At 41.0% G+C, this 22,369-nt stretch overlaps 1 protein-coding gene across 1 annotated transcript; it reads left to right on the top strand.

The window, feature by feature from the left end:
• Positions 1-1,452: 1,452 nt before the first annotated feature.
• rad21b (RAD21 cohesin complex component b) lies at positions 1,453-22,042 on the top strand. The gene is made up of 14 exons (XM_088601891.1): positions 1,453-1,607; positions 10,049-10,231; positions 10,526-10,655; positions 11,476-11,575; positions 11,886-11,992; positions 12,815-13,030; positions 13,921-14,049; positions 14,920-15,051; positions 15,141-15,364; positions 15,818-15,971; positions 16,872-17,014; positions 17,531-17,707; positions 18,615-18,698; positions 19,535-22,042. Exons 2-14 carry the CDS (start codon positions 10,088-10,090, stop codon positions 19,724-19,726), a joined length of 1,932 nt encoding a protein of 643 aa, XP_088458017.1. The 5' UTR covers positions 1,453-1,607; positions 10,049-10,087; the 3' UTR covers positions 19,727-22,042.
• Positions 22,043-22,369: the final 327 nt, after the last annotated feature.

The following is a 22,369-nucleotide window of genomic DNA, read 5'->3' as shown; positions in this document are numbered from 1 at the left end:
TACAACCACACCAAAACCAAACACAGGATCTACACACACATGAGGAGACTGACGAACACGTACACACATTTAGGGTGGTAATTACCTAACAACACACTCTACTTTTACAGGACTACACAGGGCACTAGAATTACCAAGTCATTATTTACACAGGTAGGGTCAGCCGCTGGTCATCGTGCTGACCCTCAGACTCTTCCCGGCTACCACTCCCAGCATGCCCAGCGGTACTACGAGCGCCTAGGGGCGCTTCCTCCTCACCACCAGGCGAGGGCGTTACAATATTATCAGTTGTGACCCTAAGTGTAGTAGTTCATTTCGCCTTGGATGTAGTCAAAGACTCGTCTTCGCCGAAAAATGACATCAGTGCGGTTTCAGCTCCCGCTACACAGAGTGCTGTTTGTTTCATTTCAGAAAGTAGTCAGTGTTGTGACGATTAATCTTATTCACCTTTTATTACATCTGTCGGGTAACGAAGCATTACAAGTGACCTTTGCAACAAGCGTTTGTATTTCATTTGGTTTTGAGTCTGTCAGATCCATGTAACTAGCGAACGGTAGTCGCTTTTTTCAGACACGTAGACTACTGGAGGCGTTTTACTAGAAGTTAACAGACGTTAAAATGTTAAAAGTACTTTGTAAAATGATTGCTCCCCATTCTCATCAGTTCTTATGCATTTTTTAAAAGCTGGTTGGTATATATTTTGTAGTTATATAATTCATCAGTTATATAATTAATATATACATAGTAAAATCAGTAAAATAAAAGAGTAAAAAGTTTGGGGGTGGGAGCTCATAATAATTGTGTATGCGCCCAATTGTGATCTGCAAGGCTGCTGAAAAGCTATGGCCGACTTTGAGCAGAAACCCTGGAGTCCAGCCCTGAGCCTGTGCTGTCGATATGATTACAACAGAGTCACCAATCAATGTCTCTTTCAAACAGACATACGTGTTTGTCTCCGCACTATTTCTGAATGTAAGATCGTGACACAGCTCGGTGTACCTTTATTTACCACATTTAGTCTTTTATTTTTTCCTGTAAAAATGCCACCGTTATTATATGCTCCAGGTGATGTTACTCTTGTGTGTATTGTAGATATTTATTTCATCGTGGCAGTAAAAAAGTTTTAAAAAAACCTTTCCTCCCCATTTTCCGCTGTGATTTTACTGTTACTACACACGTCCAGGGTTGAAGTATCGTCGGTTCTCAGCAATAACATTCCAAAACCAACATTAAGACAGTCACCCAAGCCCGCATTTGTGTTTTCAAACGCAAAACGATTTTATTGCAAATGACTGCAGAATGGACACCCCAATACAGATTAAGAGTAAGGACTGGTTACTGAGTGACCCAGCGAGACAACACCTCCACGCAGTCGGCTACAGTATCTGTTCCACGGGTGGCGTCAGTCAAAGGCGGAGACCCGCCCCCACAGGGCTGAAATTTTGACTGTAAACATCCTGCGAATTTAAAAGCAGACTTTGGGCGGGAGGAAGAGGAAAGAGGGCAGGCGCCATCTTGTTTGTTTTAGTGAATCAGTGAGAAGGAGGAGGGGTAGGAAAGTATTGTACGGCCGCCAAAAAAGGAATACGGTAATTGGGCATAAATAGGTAAGGAATGCTTTTAAAAATGGAAATTACGAAAAAAAATAAGTGTGTCCGTTATACTTATTTTGGAGGCCCGGTGGTGTTTTTTTTTTGTTGTAATTCTCGGCAGACGACCGCTGAATTAAAAAAAAAAAGAAAAATACTGCCTTGCTTGCAAATTACGGAGCAAATTGATTATTGGTATAACCGGGGCTCGTATTGCATATCTCCCGCTCTAGATGGACGAAGTTACAAGTTAGTTTTTTCTTTTATGTGTTTTATGCTTGTCGTAAATTCCGGGTGTCTTCGCTCATTTATCTTGCAGGAGCTCGTTGGGAAGTTGCTTTTTGGGCCCTGTCGTCGTAGTGTTAATATTTGGCAATATCTGTGCGTGTAGAATTCAGCGAGAGGTTCCGACTGGGAGAGAGCCACTTCGCATTTTTAGTTAACAGACAACCTGGTGCTTTTGTGACAGCTAAAGCGTGCACAATTTGTGTAGTACAGCGAAATTCAGCACCGCTCCCACACCAAGCTCTGTTTGGGATTAGGCGCCGACCGCAGGCTACCACGGGTGGGCTTCTTACGACAGGAAAGTACGTGGATAGCTCATCGGCCCACGTTCGCCCTGGCAGTAGTATTGTGTCTGTTTAAATCCACAATTGCGTTTTTTTCCCCCCCATGATCGAGTTTTCGTCTTAAACAAAAGGCGGTGTTTTCCAGTGTCACCGCTTCTAAGACTTTAAAGTAGAGTTCGAAAAGCGGACATGTGATTACACGGAATGGACATGGTTGGTTTCGCTAATGAAGCGAGTTTAACGGCACCGCGTCCGTTTATTGATGACCAGATATTTGTGTGTGTGTGTGTTTTTTTTCCCCCCAACTTGGGCGAATGAATTACCACTAAGACTTGCGTGTGGGGTCTGAGTTTAAAAAGCGCGACAGCAGGACCGAACTGCGAGCAGTCGAACGTAAAGCGGAAGGAATGTTGCAGCCCAGATTCGGGAATCCGGAACGTTCGCTATCCCGGTTCTGAAAGATCCTTCGCCGGTTTTAAGATCAAAGCGATCCCCCAAGTCCGGGAAGTGTATTGAACTGCAGCCAAGTTCAATTGAAAACGCGCTGTCAGGCAGCGCTTGTAGATCAAGAAACGACTCGTGTCGCTCCTGTTCCCCCCTCACACTGGAACGCCGGTACACAGAGGGATTTCCCGTTGTGTTGCTACTTGGGACTTTTAGTCTGGAGACTTACACACAAGTAGTGCACTTTAATTTAAGGTTTGCGACCTCTGGGGCTTGGAAGGAATTGATGTCAGAGGTGGGCCACCCTCGGAACGCATTTTTTACTTGACGTGTCGGGGATGATCAAGGAATCGTGGAAAAATGGCCCCAGGGATAGGAGAGCTCTCGGCTCGGAGAGAAGTCCCAAATCCGACACTGGTTTCTCCCACGCGTGAGAAGCCCGGTACCGCAACATCTCGCGGTATTTACACGCGAACGCGAGAGGCGTTGCGGTCCGGCCCGTCTGTAGCAGCTGTTTCTGCTGGTGGTCTGGGCACGGTTAGGACCACAGACCTGTGGTAAGGATGTCTGTGTGCTTTTCAAGTTTTGTATGATGGGAAAAACAAGTTGCCTTCCCCCCCGCCCCAGAGTGTCAGACATGGTTTTATTTAGGCAGTGTTTGTTAGGTACTGTACAAATTTCAATATTAATATTGCTTACTAACCTAATGTTTTTTCCTTCACGTTGTTAATATGGCTGTAAATGCAGGACATCATTACCTGGAGTGTGGGTGTGCTATTTTTCATTATTTCGTGTCTACTGTGAAGTATCCAGACGATTTCTGGTTTCTCTTCCTGAAGTGTTCCCAGGCTAACACCCCTGCTTTCTTCAGTGTCACACCCAGATCCTCACAGCAGAGAGAATCGGTGCTCTCTTGGAATAAATTTAAGCCAAGTTAATGGTTCTGCCTGCTGTATTTACCAAGTAACCGCTCAGGAATGAACGAACATGGCTCTTGTGCAGAATGACAGGGGTGAATATTGAACTGTTTACACATTTATTTTGGAAGGACTGGATTGAAGGAGTATTGATGTAGGATTGTATGTCAAAAACGGTCTTGAGAACAGAAGCGAGAGGGTACGGGCCATGTAATGTCTTCATGGGATAAACTGGGAAATGTGAATTCTAAGGACTTAATACGAGGTGTATGCTGTGGTGGTTCTCTGCCTGTTTTGGTTTCCGTGCCTCCTGATTTGTCACTTGTAAGGTGTGATTCTGTTGGCTTTTGCAGGACTGCTCTCTCTGTATTGAACTGCTGGTGTTGACACCCTGTAGTTGTGCACAAGTTACAAAACAGGCAAAAGTTAAGTTAATTGCATGAAGATGCTCTGACTGTGTAATTGGTGAAGCTCAATGTACAATGTTTAAGAAACCAATAGATTATCTGTGATGAGATACCGTCAAATGCATTCATAGCATGTGTCCAGCTAATCTGATCACGAAATACCCCAAGTCACGAACACAAATGCATAAGTTTCCTTACTGTGAATATGCAAGATGGAGCTACTTATCGGTATCAGAGTGCATATCTTTTTTGCGAAACTTTCGTTTGTATAGATTTTCCAATCGGTGGCAGCAAAGGCACAAACAGATTACAGGGACATCTCATCTTTCCACGTGCAACCCTTGCACTGCGCGTTTGATGGTGAAATAGTGGTACGTCAAGGTAAGGCTATTGCAGCCCCTTACCCATCGAGGTAAAGGGGTGGACAGGAAATGGCAACCAGTACGAGCTCGGCACGTGTGGCCAGCACAGCCTTTTCTCGCCACGGCATCTGAGTCCGTCAGCGGAGCCCTGCAGGAAGGATCCGACCCCATTCTTCCACAAGAAAGTTAAATCGATTCAAGCCTGGTTGATGTATGTGGGAAATGCTGTTTGATGTTGTTTCAGATTATTCCATTAATGCTTGATGGGGTTCGGGCCTTTTGGGGAAACTCAGGTCCAACTGCCTGTAAATAGTGTTATTGTTTCAAAGTACACTTTAATTTCTTTTTATTCTAGGGATGTTTTTGTTTTGAGTTGACAGTACATGAGCACTTCTCACTTTTTTTAATGCAAAAACTGGCTATAAGAAGTTGGACCGTCTGAGTCCTCTGTTATTCTGCCCTTATTCTTCTGTGGACCATTCTCTACACCAGGGGTGCCCACACTTTTGTAGCTTCAGATCTCCTTTTGTATTTGGCAAGTCAACAACATCCACGGGTCAGTAATTTTTTCATTCAAATGATAGTACTTTTCTGCGGCCCCGAAATATTACAATACCTAACCTTACAAACAGTTAGGTTCGATTAGATATACGTGCTTATAGGAATATGACTGAATGTATTATTTTTGTGCCGATGAATCAAGGTGAAACGGGCGGTTTTGGCGGCGAGTGCGTCAGCATCCGTTTCTGCTCCAAGTGGGAAAACGCACGAAAGTCACGGTCGGCTGAAGTACGGCAAAGTCTTAGAAGGGTTTGTCGAAGTCCGACCAGACGTGTTGAATTTGCACCGCGTAGCGCGCTGTGTCAAACTGCAGTTTCTTTTCCCTGTCTTTTCCAGCTCGGATACTGCGTTTGGGAAGTCTTATTAGGCCGTGCCGTTGTAGGTTTTGAAGCCAGCAATCCTGTTTTTCGTTTGAAAGTGTTAACGGTGCTGATCATATCGATCGCATTCTTGTCTTTCCCTTGCAGCTCTAAATTAAGTTCATTGTGTAAGCCTGTCAAGTCAGTTAAAAATGTCAATCAGGTTAATTTTGCTTGTTTCAGACAGAAGAGGGTGGGAATAAGGATAAGGCCCGTGTCAGCCTTATCTTGAATTTACCTCACCCTTGAATTAAAACGACCATGTATATTTTAAGATTGTGACGAGATCGACCCAGAGCTGTTTTGATATCGACACGTCGGTCGCGATCGACGTAATGGGCACCCCTGCTCTGCACACTATGGTTCCTTGTGTGCTGAACGTCTTCTGTGGAACACGCTGCGAAGATCCTTGAGGGACTTCTCAATTAAAATTTTTAAACACATTTTTCCCCACTTTTTAATGATGGTCTACTGGTTCAGTCTGCTGTGCTTTTTTTTACCTTTTGTTAATTAAGTATGTGCTGTTTTTTGAAAAGCACTGATATACTAGTAGAGATTGGTATATCGATTGTTTGCTGAAACAGAGTGCTTCTCAATTGACCTAATCTTTTCAAATCGGAATATAATTAAGAGAAAAGATCTGGTAGAATCAATGGGAAACCGTGATTGTTGGTAATCCTTGATGTGTACCTTCTTACTCTGGCATTTTGAGTCTGAAATGAAGGTTTATGATTTTAGTAAAAAAGGCTATGAAGTCTTGAGGCAGAGCTTGCAAGCAATGAACTGGAAAAGGAAGGGTTCATACTAGTGGAAGGGTGGGTGTATGTTTAAAACAACATTAAAGGTTCTAAACAAATTGAGGTCTGGGAAAGTCTGAACTGAAGGAGAATGCAGAAGCATCTGAAAATATATTATTGTATAAAGGGAAATTGGAATAGTTTGTAATTGAAGTGAAATATTATGCAGATTGTTTTCATTACTGTACCATTAAAGGGTAGTAGAACAGAATTCAATAATTTCTCAACAAGGGATTAGTAACAGAAGATGATAAATGTGTTTCATGCATGTGAAAATGTGTTTACAGTGGAAGACCTTGATAACATTTCTCCTTCCATAACCAGTCAGTACTGTTTGTGTAATTGGCACTGAGGTTTATAAAGACTTGGATGGATTAACATTGAGGAATCATCAGGATTGATGATGCCATAATTAAAGAAATGAGAGATGTTATTCAGTGTGCGTTTCTACAATGTTTCATCTCCTGCTAAGACAGAGGTGCACGGCTCTAGTCCTGGATGTCAAGTGGTCTCCTAGTTTTTAGTCTTTTATTGCGTAGTTTTTGCTTCATTGCAGAAGGTGAAGCCTTACCTTGTTCTTGAGAAGTTGGAGAAATAGGGGCGAGTTGCCCTTGGAAGATAAGAGTTGAACATACCAGTGTTAAGGGATGAAACTGTACCCACAGATTGGAGAATTGTGCATGTGACCCCAACCAATAAACCACAGTTATACGCTTCATTTAGTGGTAAAGTTATGGAAAGGAGAGATCAAAGGTAGAAAGTGCTTTCAAATCTGGCATTTTAAGAGACAACAATCACAACTTTAGAAAAGAAAGGTCTTGTTTAATGAACTAGATGTCTTCAAACAAGCAACAGGGACCTTGATAACACTGCAGTATATAACCTCCAGAAGACTTGATAAGGTTATTTCCATGAGGTTAATTTTTATTTTGCAAGGTGCAGGAATGCAAGCTGATATGTGTACATCAATCAAGACTCAACATGGCATCATTTTAAGGACCATAACAGAGTTTTACATCTGTTGTTCTTTCTGATGTATAGAAACAAAGGGGATGCAAAGACAAAATTGGGTAAAATTATGGTTTGTATTCATGGTTTGGCAAGTAAAATTAAAGTACAAATGATCCACCTAAACATACATCTTAACATCTTTGTCCAAAAAAACACCTCCCGTTTTCTGTCACAAATGGATTCCCTTTTTGTTTTCCACAGTTTTGTTAGAGTGTGCAGTACTACCTTGGGTTGACCCTAAAGTCACATTAGGATTTTATATGCTTAGATCAAATCTTGTCACTTTTGTTACATGGTTGACTTCATCTCCCATCTCCTTGTCTGTCTATAGCAATCCCCTCAGATTAGGAATTATTATTGATGCTCGTTTTGTGGTACAATGACAAAAAACACATAATATTTTAATTACAGTCTTGGTAGTTCTTTGGAAACTGAGCATTAAACATCTCCTGCTAATGAAAATGAGTTGTGTATTTAGTGGTATCCTGAAGGCCCTGGAATGTTACCAGTTTTGGCTGTAGCTGTTACATTTTTTAATCCAAATAAGAACATAATGGTTTCCAGCAAGAGGAAGCCATTTAGCCCATCACTCGAGTTTGACAGCTCATAGCTACTTGATTTAAGTATTAAAAAGCTTTAAAGAAAACCTTGTATATATGCCTTTGCTGTCAGTATCCAGAGGTAGTTTTCTGTTTCAGTGGTTCCCCACCCTCATCCTGGGTGACACCTGTGTTTTCTGTTCTGGGTGGGTGCTTTATTAGAGACTAATGGATTTAAATTTTCTGTTTGATGTTTTTACGTTTAGCCCTTAATTTCAAATCATATGTGTAACTGCTATCAGCCATGCACCTGTAACTGATTGCTAGAACTGTTCTCATGAATGTTTGGTAGTGTGATTCCACCCTGTGTCTGTGCATCATAAATTGACTACCTTTTAAGAGCTGGTTAGGTAGTAATAAGTGAGCAGACTCTTGATAAACAAGTTGCAGAGTGACTGTATAACGATTTATGTGCTGAAGTTGTTAAATTAAATTTAGAAGAATTGCCACTCTTGATTTGCTTAAAACGCGAGGCAGAATTAATTGACCATGTAACTGTGAAGGGAACCTTTGTTTGTGCTCTTTTGCAGAGCAGATCAGAAAGTTGAAATGCAGCCAATAGTCATTATAAAGTCATTATAAAGTGCACAAGATACAATACAAATGAGGAGTAATTCTGGGACTTTACATTTAATAGTGATTTAATTATTAAGCAATTACATTTGACTTGGATGGATTTAGCATGGTTTGGAGCTGTATAAAGAGTGGAAAAGAAGATGCATCCAGAATTCTAATGAAATAAGGGCCATTAAGCAAATTTAAAATGTATAGCGATATGTAATTATATATACTTTTTTTATGTAGCACAGTTAGTGAAGCATGCATTTTAAATAGAATATGTCAAAGATACAACAATACAGTGTTTTGCTAAATTCTTTGTCTTGTTACATCTGCAGTCACAGGAGTAGGCCTACTTGTGCAATTGTTCTTATCACTGTGCCCACAGGTATTTTTTGTTAGTACCCCATGAAGGTAATACAGCAGAGGTAAGAAGCTCTGCTTATTTAATTGCAAATGTATATTATAATTGTATAAGCAGTAAGCTCCATAATCCGTTGGTAATTAATTTGATGCATTAAGTTTTGAACTAGTAGGAGCAAAATCAAGTGGATGCCTAAAAATAGTACCTGTCATTGTAGCCTGCTTGTGGCTTTGTCAGAGCCCTGTGTGTGTGTTTGTAAATATACAATTGAGGAGTTACACTGATTTCTGAATATGCACTTTCTATCATGTGACCGATGTTTGAACTCGTGCAGTATCTTGGGTCATGTTTTGCTCCACCATTTGCCCTTTGTTTTGTATATTCATGTTAGTTTCTTCTCTGCTGCATTTTTACATTGATTAGAATCACAGAAAATCTGTCTCTTCAGTGAACTTTATTCTTGTGAAGCGTTAGGTGCTAGAAACGAGGGATGTTTACACAATTCACTTGGATTTATTTAGATACACCCCTCCTTAACATGTCTGTCATTTTCCTAATCAGTTTTTTTTCTCAAGAGCTCTTGTCTAAATGCTGTGTGAATCTGCTGTGTGTTGTGCATATTTGTGACGTCAGGACTGGGTCTGCCTTGATGGCCAAGGATCAGAGGTGGATAGGATGCAGTGACAGTATCACACCCACTCTTTTGGTTGCTTGTGAGTGGGCATGCTTTGTGTATAGAGGAGTACCAGTGTTAAATCCACAGAGGTGAAGATTACACTTCCATGCAGAGAATCCCTAACCTCAGATTGGGGCTTGTAAGAGCTCTTTTGGCAAAACTGGAAAAATAGTTAACTTTTTTGCACCAGATAGATGGCTGCAGCTGTGATGTATTGATTTGGTGGTACATTACAAATAGTAAAGAGATTATCCCAAAACAAGCTTTGGAGCTTATCATATGCTCATTCCATGTGCATGATGTGAATAATACAAAATGTTTGGTGATACAGAATAAAATGAATGTGGTAGAGTCTTGGGTCATGACGTGTTTCTAGTTCTTACTTTTATCTGACTAAATCAAGATACCTTACTACTGATGTAGAAAAATACTGAAAGTTGTAGCTCATTGCTCTGCAAGATTGCCTTATTTAAGTATCGCAAAATGTTTAAAGCTGGAAGTCTTACTAGAAAGCATTCGGCTCTGAAATCAGATTTTTGTGCAACGGTGTGTCCTAATTTCTACATTACTGTGTTGGGTTTCTTGAAATGGTAACTAACATTTGCACATTATAAATAAAAACTATTATAAAAAGAGTTCTTTGTGAAGTTATAACAAAAAAAATCATTCATATTTCAAAAAGACATTTTTGTGTCACAAATCTCTGCACTGTGTGAAACATTTAAAATATTCAAAGCCTTTCCCCCGGAACCACCAATGTTTAATCTTGGAACAACTTTAAACAAAATGAAATATAACTTTTTTTTTTAAACAAACATTTCGTTTTGTTTTGCAGGATTGCAGTTTCCTCTTGGCGTAAGAAGGAGCTGGGACAATGTTTTATGCCCACTTTGTCCTCAGCAAGAGGGGGCCGTTGGCCAAAATCTGGCTTGCGGCCCACTGGGATAAGAAGCTTACCAAAGCACACGTGTTCGAGTGCAATCTGGAGAGCAGTGTGGAAAGCATCATCTCTCCAAAGGTGAAGCATCGTGCCTTTTTGAAGCCGTCAAAAGCCAGTTTCTGAAAATAAAAAATTGTTCTCTGAAGTAAACTCTTTAGAAGACAAAGTGACGGCTCTGAGGAAAGGGAAATCTTGTAGGCTTACTGTGTCATGGTGAATAGTTTCTTTCTGATCGTCAGTTTTCTTCAAAGCAAACTGTTAAGTGGTTTTGTGTTATGATTGGGGGGAAAAACTGGTTGCTTGAAATAGTTGCGTCTCATTGTGTCCGGGCAGTCCTGAAATGGAACCTCTGATGTCATTTAACTTTTTCAGGTGAAAATGGCGTTGAGAACTTCTGGCCATCTCCTCTTGGGCGTTGTAAGAATCTACCACAGGAAAGCCAAATACCTCCTTGCTGATTGTAATGAGGCGTTCATTAAGATCAAAATGGCTTTTCGTCCAGGTGAGGCGCTTTCTTAAAATCCTGTCGGTGTGGAAGTCCCTTTTTATTCCTGTGGATGTTGGTGTTTCTGAATTCTCATACTGGGTCTTGTTCTTAAATGCAAATGAGTATTTTATAAGAAAAGATTATATTTAAAAATGTTTTCTGGCTTAATGTAGTAATAGAGTGTTGTGAGTTGGTGGCTTGAATGAACTTTTAGGTAAAGAGTACCTTTTGGCTGCTAGGAATAACTCAGTTGGAACACTGACTGGCACTGGAATTCAGTATAGTTTTTATCAGTATAATAATAAAATATGCCAAATATACCATTAAAGGGTATATATAAAATAGTATGCTGTGATAAACAGACATGGCTGATCAATCTCTTTGGGAGAGATATCCAAGAGATACTGTTAATACAGATGTGTTGACTATACTATTTGGATCAGTGTAGCTAAGCTTAGTTTAAAATAACATTGTTCCTCATTGGTGGTTTGCTCTGGTCCTATCAGGGAACTTATGACAGAAGACCTCTGGCGCAGAGTCTGAGTTTGCATCTGCCTCAATCCTAGAATTGCAGATTGGGAGGCATTATTGTGGGCTCCTCAAAAAAGGGAGCAGTTATCAGAGTCCAGTTTGGTGCTGGAGAGCCAGGTCATCCCGCTTATCAAATTCCTATCATGGCAGCGTCCATAAGAAGTGGAGTTGAAAGAATTGAGCAGTTCCAGATTTTTTTTTTCAGTTCAAGGCGAGGTTGTCATTATGGTCTTTCTGAACACTTCGTGCTAAGCATAGTTGCAGCCCGTCCGTCCCTCCGCTATAATCTGCGGGTGTGTTTTAGGGGTTGTGGATCTGCCGGAGGAGAACAGAGAGGCCGCCTACAATGCCATCACACTGCCTGAAGAGTTCCATGATTTTGACCAGCCGCTACCCGACCTAGAGTGAGTGATTTTTTTTTAATAAACATAGGAGTGGATTATCACCACGCTGCTAACATTTCTTTTAGATGTTCTGGGGTTGCAATGAAGACCATTTTATTTTTGTCTTACTATTACAGTAAATATTTTGTTCCTTATGTCTGTGAAGGAAGTGGATATAAATATTAACTGCTTTTATTAATTCGCTTCTTAGTCCAACGATATTGATCCAATTAGGGGAATTTTCTCAGGTTTTGTAACCAAAAATAGTTACAGTGGCACCAGGTTGTGAATATATTTTGAATTAATTTATATTAATGTTTTTTTCTTCAAGTGACATTGATGTAGCGCAGCAGTTCACATTGAACCAGAGCAGGGTGGAAGAAATCACCATGAGAGAAGAAGTGGGAAATCTCAGCCTTCTACAAGAAAATGATTTTTGTATGTAATTCAAGCCTTGCTTTTTAATCTTTAGCAGAAAATTTAAAGCTTTTGATCTTTGATTAATGCAGAAATTAACATTTGCAAGGTTCGTGTGCCCTTGGGAGTTTAGCATAGAACTTAATTCAATTAAATTTTACCAACGTGTAAAACATCATCAAAACATCTTGGATACTTTACTATAAATGCGACATGCAGTTAGTCCTGTGATAAGTGCTTTATTGGTATTGTGGAAATAACCATAATTAACACGCAACAGAATAGTGTTCTGTTAATGGGGGTTCAAGATTATAGAAAAGCTTTGAACAGTTCAGCATGTCATTTTGTGTTCTAGTCTTAAGTAGATTTTTACTTTTTATTTTTTTGTTTTGATTGCTGGAGTTTTCTCTGTTTACTGACGCTTAGTGTTCTTGCAAACCCCATTTATGCTGATCCGTATTTTAAACTCCTGTATTGTGTAGTTTTATTGGATTTGGGGGGCATCATAGATTTTGTTTTGACTTGAATCCCAACTGTGTCTGGTATGTTACTCCAAACGAGCTCGATGACCTAGGTGTCACGGGTTCGAGCCTGGGCTGTCTCAGTAACCGACCAACTTGGTTTTCTATTGATAAGTGATGTGCGCCTCTTCTTGCTGGTGGTTGATCTCCTGTACATGAATGTGGAGTCTGGTACCCTCTGGTAGCAGTGATTCTCAGAGGGGCAGGTTGGAGGGGTCCACACAACTGTCCGTTCCCTACTTGGTAGATGCATAAATCTGTGAACAATCCTTGACATGCTTGCCTGAGCTAAACGTGGGCTGTTGTTGTCTCTTGGTCTCAGCTGACTTTGGCATGGATGACAGGGAGATGATGCGCGAAGAGAGCGCGTTTGAGGTGGACATTATCAGTGGCGCCACGGCCCCTAACCTGCTGCTGGAGCCTGAGCCACACGCCAGCCAGCTGAACGATGAGAAGTCCAACCACCTTCAGTACGATGACCAGTACAAAGACGACAGCTTTGGGGATAACCCCATGGGCAATGATGGTGGAATGCTGGGTAAAATGGCAATTTCTTTTTTGGCAGTCCTATTCATCCTGCCCTTTTTACACCTAAGGGGCGGAGCAGTGGCTCTGTGGCTAAGGATCTGCTCCTGTGGCTGTAAGGTTGCCGGTTCAAATCCCTCGGCCGGCAGAGGAATCCTACTCCGTAGGACACCCGAGCAAGGCCCTTAAACACAACTTCTCGAGGGGCGCTGTATAAATGGCTGACCCTGCGCTCTGACCCCCAGCTTCTCTCTCCCCATCTGTGTGCCTGTGTGTCTCATGGAGAGCAAGCTGGGGTATGCGAGAAGACAAATTCCTAATGCAAGAAATTGTATATGGCTAATAAAGTGATCTTCTCTTATCTTAAGTTGATTTGTGAGCCTTTTAGGAAGTGGGTAGCCAGTATGGCCTATTCACCTGAAAACAAAATGCTCCACTCGCTCTTGGGGTTTGCTGCATATGCATGAAGAACTTTTGTTAAAATATTGTGTTATAAATTGCGATTGGAATTAACATAGTACTGGAGTGTCTTGCTTGTTTGTTTTGTTACAGAATAGATTTTATTTACCCGATCGAGTACAAGTGCATGGTTTGTTCTAGATCATCTGTATGATAATGAGTCAGCTATTGAGTCTACTTCTGGTAGGAGGGTGAGAGAGGGAAGTAGCAGGTATACAAAGCATAGTGAAAATGAAGACAGAGCAGGTCAGAAAAAGTCCAAAAAGGGGATTTCTGGGGGAGGGGTGTGAAAAGAACAAGGTCTGTAAATGGGAGACTTTTGAAAGGAAATGAATCCATCATTGAGTGAAGGGTGGAAGGTGAGGTGTTTAAGGATAATTTAGATTTTTCTAGAAGGGGTGATGCATGTGAGGTTTGAATCCCCGTCTGATACCTTTTTCGCAGTGGACAAGCTCCTCAGTAATGAAGATGGGGGCGGTATCTTCGATGACCCGCCAGCGATGGCTGAAAGCGGCGTGATGATGCCTCAAGAGCATGCCCATGACGACGACGACGACTTCGATAACATGTCCCGTAAGCATGAGATCTTGCCTCCACCGAGAGACCGGGAGGACTCCCTGAGGAACTTAAAGAAGCAAACGGGCTAATGGGTTCTGTGTTCAAAAGCAGTGCAGGTGGTCCTCGACTTATTACGGGGTTAGGTTCCGACGACCCCGCTGTAAGTCGAAAATCGCGAACCTACGCAAACCATACGGATGTGTAAAGAATCTGTATGCATAAATGCTACACTGTGTAATACGGCTTTGTTATATTTTTCCACTAATTTTTCTTAAGCCTTTTGGATCTGATCTTCCATTCAAGTCGCTCATAATTTCTCCATTTCATGAACAGGGCCTTGTCTTTTTTTCGTTATTATTGTAGCTTTCATAGGCGCTGATCCTTTCACTACTTCACAAATTCTTCCCTTGTCTTTTAATATTGTGGATTTTGTCGATGAGAAAGGCCAAAGTCCCTTGCAGTTGTCAATACCGATTTTCCATTGTCACGCTGCGCTATTATGTCCACTTTCATTTCTAAATCTGTTGTCTTTTGCTTTCGTTTTTTTCCTGTTGGCACCAGAACACTCACTTTTTTGCTCGCTAAGCACCCAAACAATAAGATGAGGCAGCATGGTGTCGCGCAGGCTGATGATGTCATCAATGTTAGACGTTACCACCAAACGCCAGGACACGAAAATAATACACAGTACTGCACAGTAATACAATTAAGGGAACGGCTGTCGTAAGTGCGCATGGTCGTAAGTCACATGTTTTAAGTCGAGGACTACCTGAACTTTGCATGCCTGATTCTCATGATAGATGGAGCAGTTTTTTGAGGGCAGTACTTGAGGCTTTATCGTGAATTTTGTCATCTCAATGGCTGATGGTTTTTATTTGGCTGAAGCTGGTGGGCCAGATAGTCCAGACTCTGTGGATCCGGTGGAGCCCCTGCCAACTATGACTGACCAGACTGAGCAGGCAACTCTGGTTCACAACGAGGAAGAAGCTTTTGCCCTGGAGCCCATAGATATCACTGGTAAGCAAGTTTATTTTATTCTTCCCCTCTTACGTTTAATGCCACGGACTGCGCATGAATGAAATCCTGAAAATCTTTGTGTCCCACAGTTAAGGAGACCAAAGCTAAGCGGAAGAGGAAGCTGATTGTGGACAGCGTGAAGGAGCTGGACAGCAAGACAATCCGTGCTCAGCTGAGTGACTACTCTGACATCGTCACCACTCTGGATCTGGCTCCTCCTACTAAAAAGCTCATGATGTGGAAGGAAACCGGCGGTGTGGAAAAACTGTTCTCCCTGCCAGCACAGCCTCTGTGGAACAACAGACTACTCAAGGTGCACGGCGCTATATTTCAGCCTTTTCTACGTTGATATGTGGGTGGAGAACATGTAAAAATGTCTCGCCGCACTGACATCATGAAAAGGCCTGGTGGGGAAAATCTGCAGTAAATCCATGTGGGTTATAGTGCTTGGTCAATTACATAACTGATGCGATATCTCTGTAAAACAAAATGTTCTGAGTGGCTCTGCTAATGAAGCCTCAAGACACTGTCCGCGGTGTCGGTAGGCCAGACACTGGTTCCCGGTTCGAACCGGGATCATGCCACCTGACTGCTATGACGGGGATTCTTTGCACTATGCAGTTGGCAACTCCTGTTATTTCCCAGGAGGCTTTCGGTGAGAGCTGCGCACTGTAGCTGTAAAGTGTGTCGCATAATAAAATGTTCAGGTCGGTAAACTTGAGGAGTGCTTCTGAAGGTTCATTTGTGCATTGGTTTATTTCCCCAGATGTTTACCCGTTGCCTTACTCCACTGGTCCCAGACGAGCTGAGGAAGAGGAGGAAGGGTGGGGAGGCTGACAGTCTGGATGAGTTCCTGAAGGACTTGGAGAACCCCGAGGTGCCCAGAGAGGAGCAGCAGACCCAGCAGCGAGACATCATTGGTGAGCGCCGTGCCTTCTCGCCTGGCTAGGAAATCCCTCATCTAAATTGAAAGGCACGGGGAGTACAGAGCCAGTAATGGTGTTTCCCCTGGGTACCCGGCCAGAAGAGAATATCTGTGCTGCTGGGACTTGGCTTGCTTGAGGGACAAGTGGTGCAATATTCTCCTGTGAAAATGTGTTTAGTCAGGGTGCTTTGACTATATAGCCATTCTGTAACAGAGGGTCATGTCAGTACTTTGTTGAAGTGTGTGTTCAACCACAGAAAACTGCACACTTTTTTTTTTCTTATAGTGAGCTGAGGAGCTTCAGTTTTATTTGCACACCCCTTATTCAGCACCTGATGCACTTTTAATGGGCTTATACTGGTTGTGGTGGTGTTTAAATCTGACTTTTCTTGAATGGGACAGTTATAAATTGTTTAGAACCGTTTTGCAAGTCTGAATTGCAAACTCAGAAATCTCTTGTATATCTGTAATCTAGAAGTAGGAAATGAGCAAAATACTTGTCCCAGAGTTCAATTGACAGTTTCACACTCAGCTTTGCAAGGTGATTATCTAGGTTTATTTCCAGCTTTAATAACTCTGATGTCAAAGGATCATTTGAAGGATTGTAGGATGTGAGGGGCTACCAGCAGCCCACGCATTTCTCAGAGATAAGTTTGTAAATGATGGGAGGAATAAACAACTCTTTGAACTTGTTCTTTGTTCACATTTCACATTTTGCAGAAAAATGTCAGTGCAGTACTGTCACTCAAGGTTTTCATGTTCAGTTTACTTTTAATTATCCTCTCAGAGTTTCAGAGCATCCTGTGGTGTATCCAAGTGGGAATATGAATTGCTCAAAGGAGGTGGGTGGGGGGTGATATCTCTTAATGTGCTGTGACACATGAATACATTCCAGATCAGACCATCTTGGAGGAGCCCAGTGTCCTGCAGATGTCTGCGATGGAGGGCAGCAGGACCACGATCGATGAGTCCGTTATGCCACCCCCTCCCCAGAGAGGAATCAAGCGCAAGTCCCAAGAGCCAGAGCCAGCTCTTCCTGTGAGTTTTGTCCTCAAACATCTTCCTTCGAAAGGCCTGCCAGGATTTTCAGCAATCTGTAGATTGTCTCTCAGAATTTTAAGGACGTTAATAGACTTTTGTGTTGTGAGATATGTTTTAATACGAAGAAAAAGATGTAAAATGTCTGTAGATTGAATTTAATGTATATAGCCACTGATATGCATTCAGTGTGGTACCGTGGAGTCTCAAAGTAGAAGAAAAGTAAATTTGTAAGTAGAAGTTAATTTTAGTACATTGTGGAGGGATTTTATACTCACCTGGGACGACGGGGGGTTTCTCCGTGTGGCATGTTTGAACCCTTGTCCTGATGTAAACCCAAAAATCTCAGATGCGCAGCTCACAAGCTTCACACTCTTCTGTCTGAAGTGTGTGTGTGTGTGGCGGGAATATATATATATATTTTTTTCTGAAAAGTTGTTTAAAGCAGCCACTGCGCAGGGGTAAATAATTGTTTGACGGGCGCCACTGCTTGGCGTGCCGGCTGCTCTGTGTCAGATGGGCGCTCTCGAGCAGCAGCCGGAGCAGCAGGCGGCCGTCCCGCCCCAGATGGAGATCCCGCCCGTGGAGCTCCCCCCCAGCGAGCCGCAGAGCATCACGCAGCTCATCCCCGAGCTCGACCTCCTGGGAGAGAAGACCAAGGAGAAGGAGAAGGACGACGAGGAGGAAGAGGAGGTGAGGGGCACCAGTGCCGCTACTGCGCTGGACACGGCCCGCCCGGCGTTGACAACATTCGTTTTGCAAGCCCTGTATTCTTGGCTTCAGATGTCCAGGCACTGAATGAATAGCCTGGTATTGGATAATTTAATGACGCTACTTAACTAAGTTATAAACTCCCACCTGCAAAGCTCTTGTCTGAAATTGTAGTTTTGCCTGTAGTTGAAATGAAGACGTCTGAAGAGGTAGTAGCGTTGGGAAAGGGAAAAAAAAACGTCAGTAGACGCAAAGCTCACATAGTCCATATATAGTCTATTAGGTTTTTAAAACCTTTAAATAAAAAACTGCATCACAACAAAGAATATTTTTGTAGAAAATGATATTAGTTGGATTAATATAAAAAGTTCCTTCTGTTTTTTTTTTTTCAAGGAATTGGATTGAAATGTTGGTATCTATGAATCGTTGGCTTTAACGGGCAACAAGAGAGCAGTGTTGTTTCTGTAATTCTTTAAGTTTTCATTTGGATGTGATCTGGTATTGAATTCTATAAGACATCATTTGACACATTTCTCTACAGCTGCTACTTGGTGTAATTTAGTTCCTTATATCCAATGGCCTTTTGTAGAGATTCCACAGAAGGTGCTGGAACAGGACCATGCAAACCTCCAAAAATGTAGCGTCAGATTAATTTTGGAAGTAGTGAAACTGCAGCAGTGATGGTACCTCAGTTTTTAAAATTCAGAATTTTTAAATTGGATTATAAAACAGTTAGAGACTGATCTACTACTTACTATATTTAAGATAAAGACATTCCCATAATGAGAAGGTAAACGATTCCACATGTATTCTGACCTGTTGTGCTAGTGAATCTAGTGTTTCAGTTGAACTTGATCAGTTCTCGTGTGCAATGTTGTGGCTTTCACAGGAAGAAGAAGGCCAGGGAGGAGACCAGGATCAGGAGGAAAGAAGGTGGAACAAGAGGACTCAGCAGATGCTTCATGGGCTCCAGGTAAACCAACCTGCAGTCTCTTTGTCCACTCATCGACCTGCGGTAGCGGCCTGTTGGTAAAGTGATTGCAGTCTATGTGCTATCCTCTCAGGAAAGCTTGCTTGAGGAAATACATTGGTAGCCCAGTAAAATAATTCTTAACCAAAGTATGGCAGGTCCACAAGCTGCCAGGAACAGGGCTGGGATTTGCTTTCAGAGGGGGCAGGAGTCATGGTTTCTGTGACTTTTGCTTATGTCAGTTTTGTAGTTATCTGCGATAGTCATTCCGTTGCTCATCACAGTTGTTTACAATTGCAGTATTTTCTTTTGCAAAATATCATACAATTGTCAACCATTTTCACCTGTAGTGAAGGGATGAACACTGAGTGCAAGTATGTTGCTAAATGATGTAAGACTTATCAGCAATTGAGTTCTCAATTACTACCTTTGGCTCAGACTAACATGTAGCCTCATCCTTTACAGGTTGTACTTTTTACAAACTAAAGTTTTCTCATTTTAAACCGATTTACCATAAGTTTGTACCTACATGAGATGTTTTCATAGCAAGTTCCTAGCCTTGCTTATGACGCGAACAAAGAATGTTTTATTTACTTAAAACTTAAATCAATTCCTGAAGGAGGCCTGGCTCTAGGTTTTACAAAATTTCCAGTGAGCCTTCACTTAAAATAACCCAGGAGGATTTTGAGTAAGATGTGGCAATAAGTGCCCGGTGAAGTAACACTTACCTTTTATGCAACCTTCTATAATTTTTGATGTAGTAGCTGTGAAGATTGTCAGGCATGCTCGTGACCATTGTTAGTTGATCATGTTTGTTTTTTTTTACCCCCTTTCTGCAGAGAGCCTTGGCAAAAACGGGGGCTGAATCCATCAGCCTGCTCGAGCTGTGTCGAAACAACAACAAGAAACAAGCGGCAGCAAAATTCTACAGCTTCTTGGTACTTAAAAAGCAGCAAGCCATTGAGCTCACACAACAAGAACCTTACAGTGATATCATCGCCACACCTGGACCTAGATTCCATATTATATAAGGCATTCTTTTATGTCTAGTGAAGTGTACACTAGCAAGTTTTCATCTTTGCAGGTTTAATATTTTATTGTTTGTATATGACGTTTTTTTTAACCTATTGTTAAAACTCCATTGGTCATTGGGTATTAGTGTGGGAAGGGTTTTTTATGAAGATGTAAGATAAACAGTACTTGGATTTTATATCATAGTTATGAGGAGTGTGTTCAATTGAAAATTTTTGAGCCTTTTATTAAAAGCATTCTACCGCTTATTATAAATTTAGTAAAATAGAACCCATGTGTATCTTTCAGTGGACATAGGCTTTGTATTCAGGTCTTATAATAGTTTTCTCCATTAATTAGTCTCCAACCATTATGTTGACAGATTTAGTAGTATGATTTTGAGGGTATTTATTTTGTTAAATGATTCAGTGGTTGGCCTTTGAAATAGGCCCAAAAAATTTTAGCAAATAATTTTGGCAAGGAAAATGCCCAAGTGATTTTATTTGGAGAATATCCAAATACACTGCCTGTTGAATTGAAGGAGAGAGTAGCAGGTTTTGGAAAAGAATACAGTTCTGTGCAAAAGTTTGGATTATTTTCAGTTTTATGAATTTAATCTGACTTTATTGAAAAGGAGAAGAAAACATACTGATAGAAAAGGCAAAGTATTGAGTAAAATGTTGCTTTTGTAGATAACAGATGAAACCTTTCAGGATTACTTTGTTAGACAACGAGAAATATCTTGACTTGTTGAATGCTTCATGAGGTGTGTGAGGAAGAATAATGCAACAATATTCCAGTAGTACATTGAAAACGTGAAAGGGATAGAGTTACAAAAGTGTATTAGACAAGATTAAGTGTATATTAACACAGGATGTGTGCCTAAGTGGTTTTACATTGAGGAAACCTAATTGTGTTGTGGAGAGTAAACTCTGCCTCCACACAGTTCATGGGTCCTGGGCTTAAATCTGGCTTTGGGTATATTGTGTGTGCACCTGTTTGCATGTTCTGCCCATGTCCACAAGGGTTTTCTATGGGTATTTCCTTCCTCCTCCCAAAGACATTCAGGTATGTTTTGTGTATTTACGTTGTGTGTGCATGCCCTGGCATCAGGTAATCTGGTCTTGCACCCTGTACTTTTGGGAAAGACTCTGGGTTGCTGTGAATCTTATCAGGAATAAGCTTTTTTTGGATAAATGATGTTTCTTTTTAAACAAAGTAAAGAAATAATACAACAGTAGTAGTTTTAAGCAAATAATCGTATTTCATTGAAATAACCCCAGACTCTGGAATTGCCATTTTATTCTTTTATGTCCAATCAGCTTGACTTACTGCTGAAACTCTTGGTGGTACTGGATCTGAGTTTTGCGCCATTGTTAGATCAAATAACTGTACTGCAGATCTCAAGATTAGTTCACAGTATGCAACTTTTACACATTTAATAGTCTGGGAGCTTAGCTTCAACTGTTGAAGTGTTTGTAATAAGTTAGAATGCAGTAGATGTAGAAAACATCTTTTTAGATCTTTTCTATTTCAAGGTGCTATCTTGCATTCAGTGTTGGGGCTTTCTCTGTTCTGAAAATCTTGCATCTGCAACAGAAACAGTGCAGCTTTGTTTCATCCTGTCAAGTTGGGCAGGTATTTCTCTACCAGCTGAGCTGACAATGGGAGCGCAGCAGTCTTGGAAGATTAAAAACAAAAGGATGTAAAAGATAAAAATTCCACACATGTTCCTTCATTTTGTAGCTGAGTAGTAACGCGCTTTTTTCAGGTACCTGCTACTTTCTTTTTTTTTTTAAATAGGCTTCTTTTCCTAAGGTTTTCGAATAGTTGGACAAAGTTGTACGCTCCTCTTTCAACCACTGTGAAGGTTTTGCATTTAAAATGCATTTATTTTAAAGCATGATTAAAAATTCCTTTTGCGTTTTGAAGACAATACATTTGAGGCCATTTATCACCCTGGTGTACGCTCTTAATGTTTAAAAGCTGCCCTTGTTTTTTGTAAATTAAGTTGGTAAATACCCTCAGTCATGAAGATCCACATTTTGAAATAAGTGTACATTTCCATCTAGCTTTTGAGTTTCTTTCAAATTATGCAATTGTTTCAGTGCAGCCTTGATTATGTGCCTGTAAACCTGCATTGTTCCAGTTTTGTAAAAAACCTGAAATGATAAAGTACCTTGTAGATACTGTTACCATGGAAAGGGTAATCATTCAATGTAAAAGAACTGTTTTGGTAGATGAATGTCAGATGCTTCTATAGTTCACTTGTTCCTAAAATAGCAGCTGTGTTATGTATAACTTTTCTAATAAAACTTAAATCCACTGTTTTAAAAGTATTTAGTTTATTTTCTTTCCAGTTCTGGATTAATAACCCACTTTATTACAGATTTCTACAGTAATTGCATGATTTTTAAACTAAACAGTGCACCAGGAATGTATAATTAGTATTGTCTGAATGTCTAGGAAGGAGGCTAAAGTATAAAAAAACTACCGGTGAACTTCTAAAAATTTGAACGGACTTAGTATCTGCAGAAAGTGGTCTACGAACATGTGAACATTTGTCTAATATTGTCTTAATTTAGGTTGAGCTCTTCTGACAAATGATAAACCACAAGCTCTTTAAAGCCTTTTCTTTGTAGCTTTGGTCTCTTTGTGTAGAG

Source organism: Lepisosteus platostomus, chromosome 12 (assembly GCF_059453375.1).
Source record: "Lepisosteus platostomus isolate fLepPlt1 chromosome 12, fLepPlt1.hap1, whole genome shotgun sequence".
Classification (NCBI taxonomy): domain Eukaryota; kingdom Metazoa; phylum Chordata; class Actinopteri; order Semionotiformes; family Lepisosteidae; genus Lepisosteus; species Lepisosteus platostomus.
Note: the sequence above shows the minus strand (reverse complement) of the source record. Positions and strands in the feature narration are given on the sequence as shown.

Bases quoted from the DNA above. Each gene is read 5' to 3' on its own strand.
- rad21b (XM_088601891.1), top strand. From the start codon at position 10,088: ATGTTTTATGCCCACTTTGTCCTCAGCAAGAGGGGGCCGTTGGCCAAA. The intron at 15,365-15,817 runs GTGCACGGCGCT...TTATTTCCCCAG, and splicing joins GGAACAACAGACTACTCAAG to ATGTTTACCCGTTGCCTTAC. The intron at 17,015-17,530 runs GTGAGTTTTGTC...GCTCTGTGTCAG, and splicing joins AGCCAGAGCCAGCTCTTCCT to ATGGGCGCTCTCGAGCAGCA.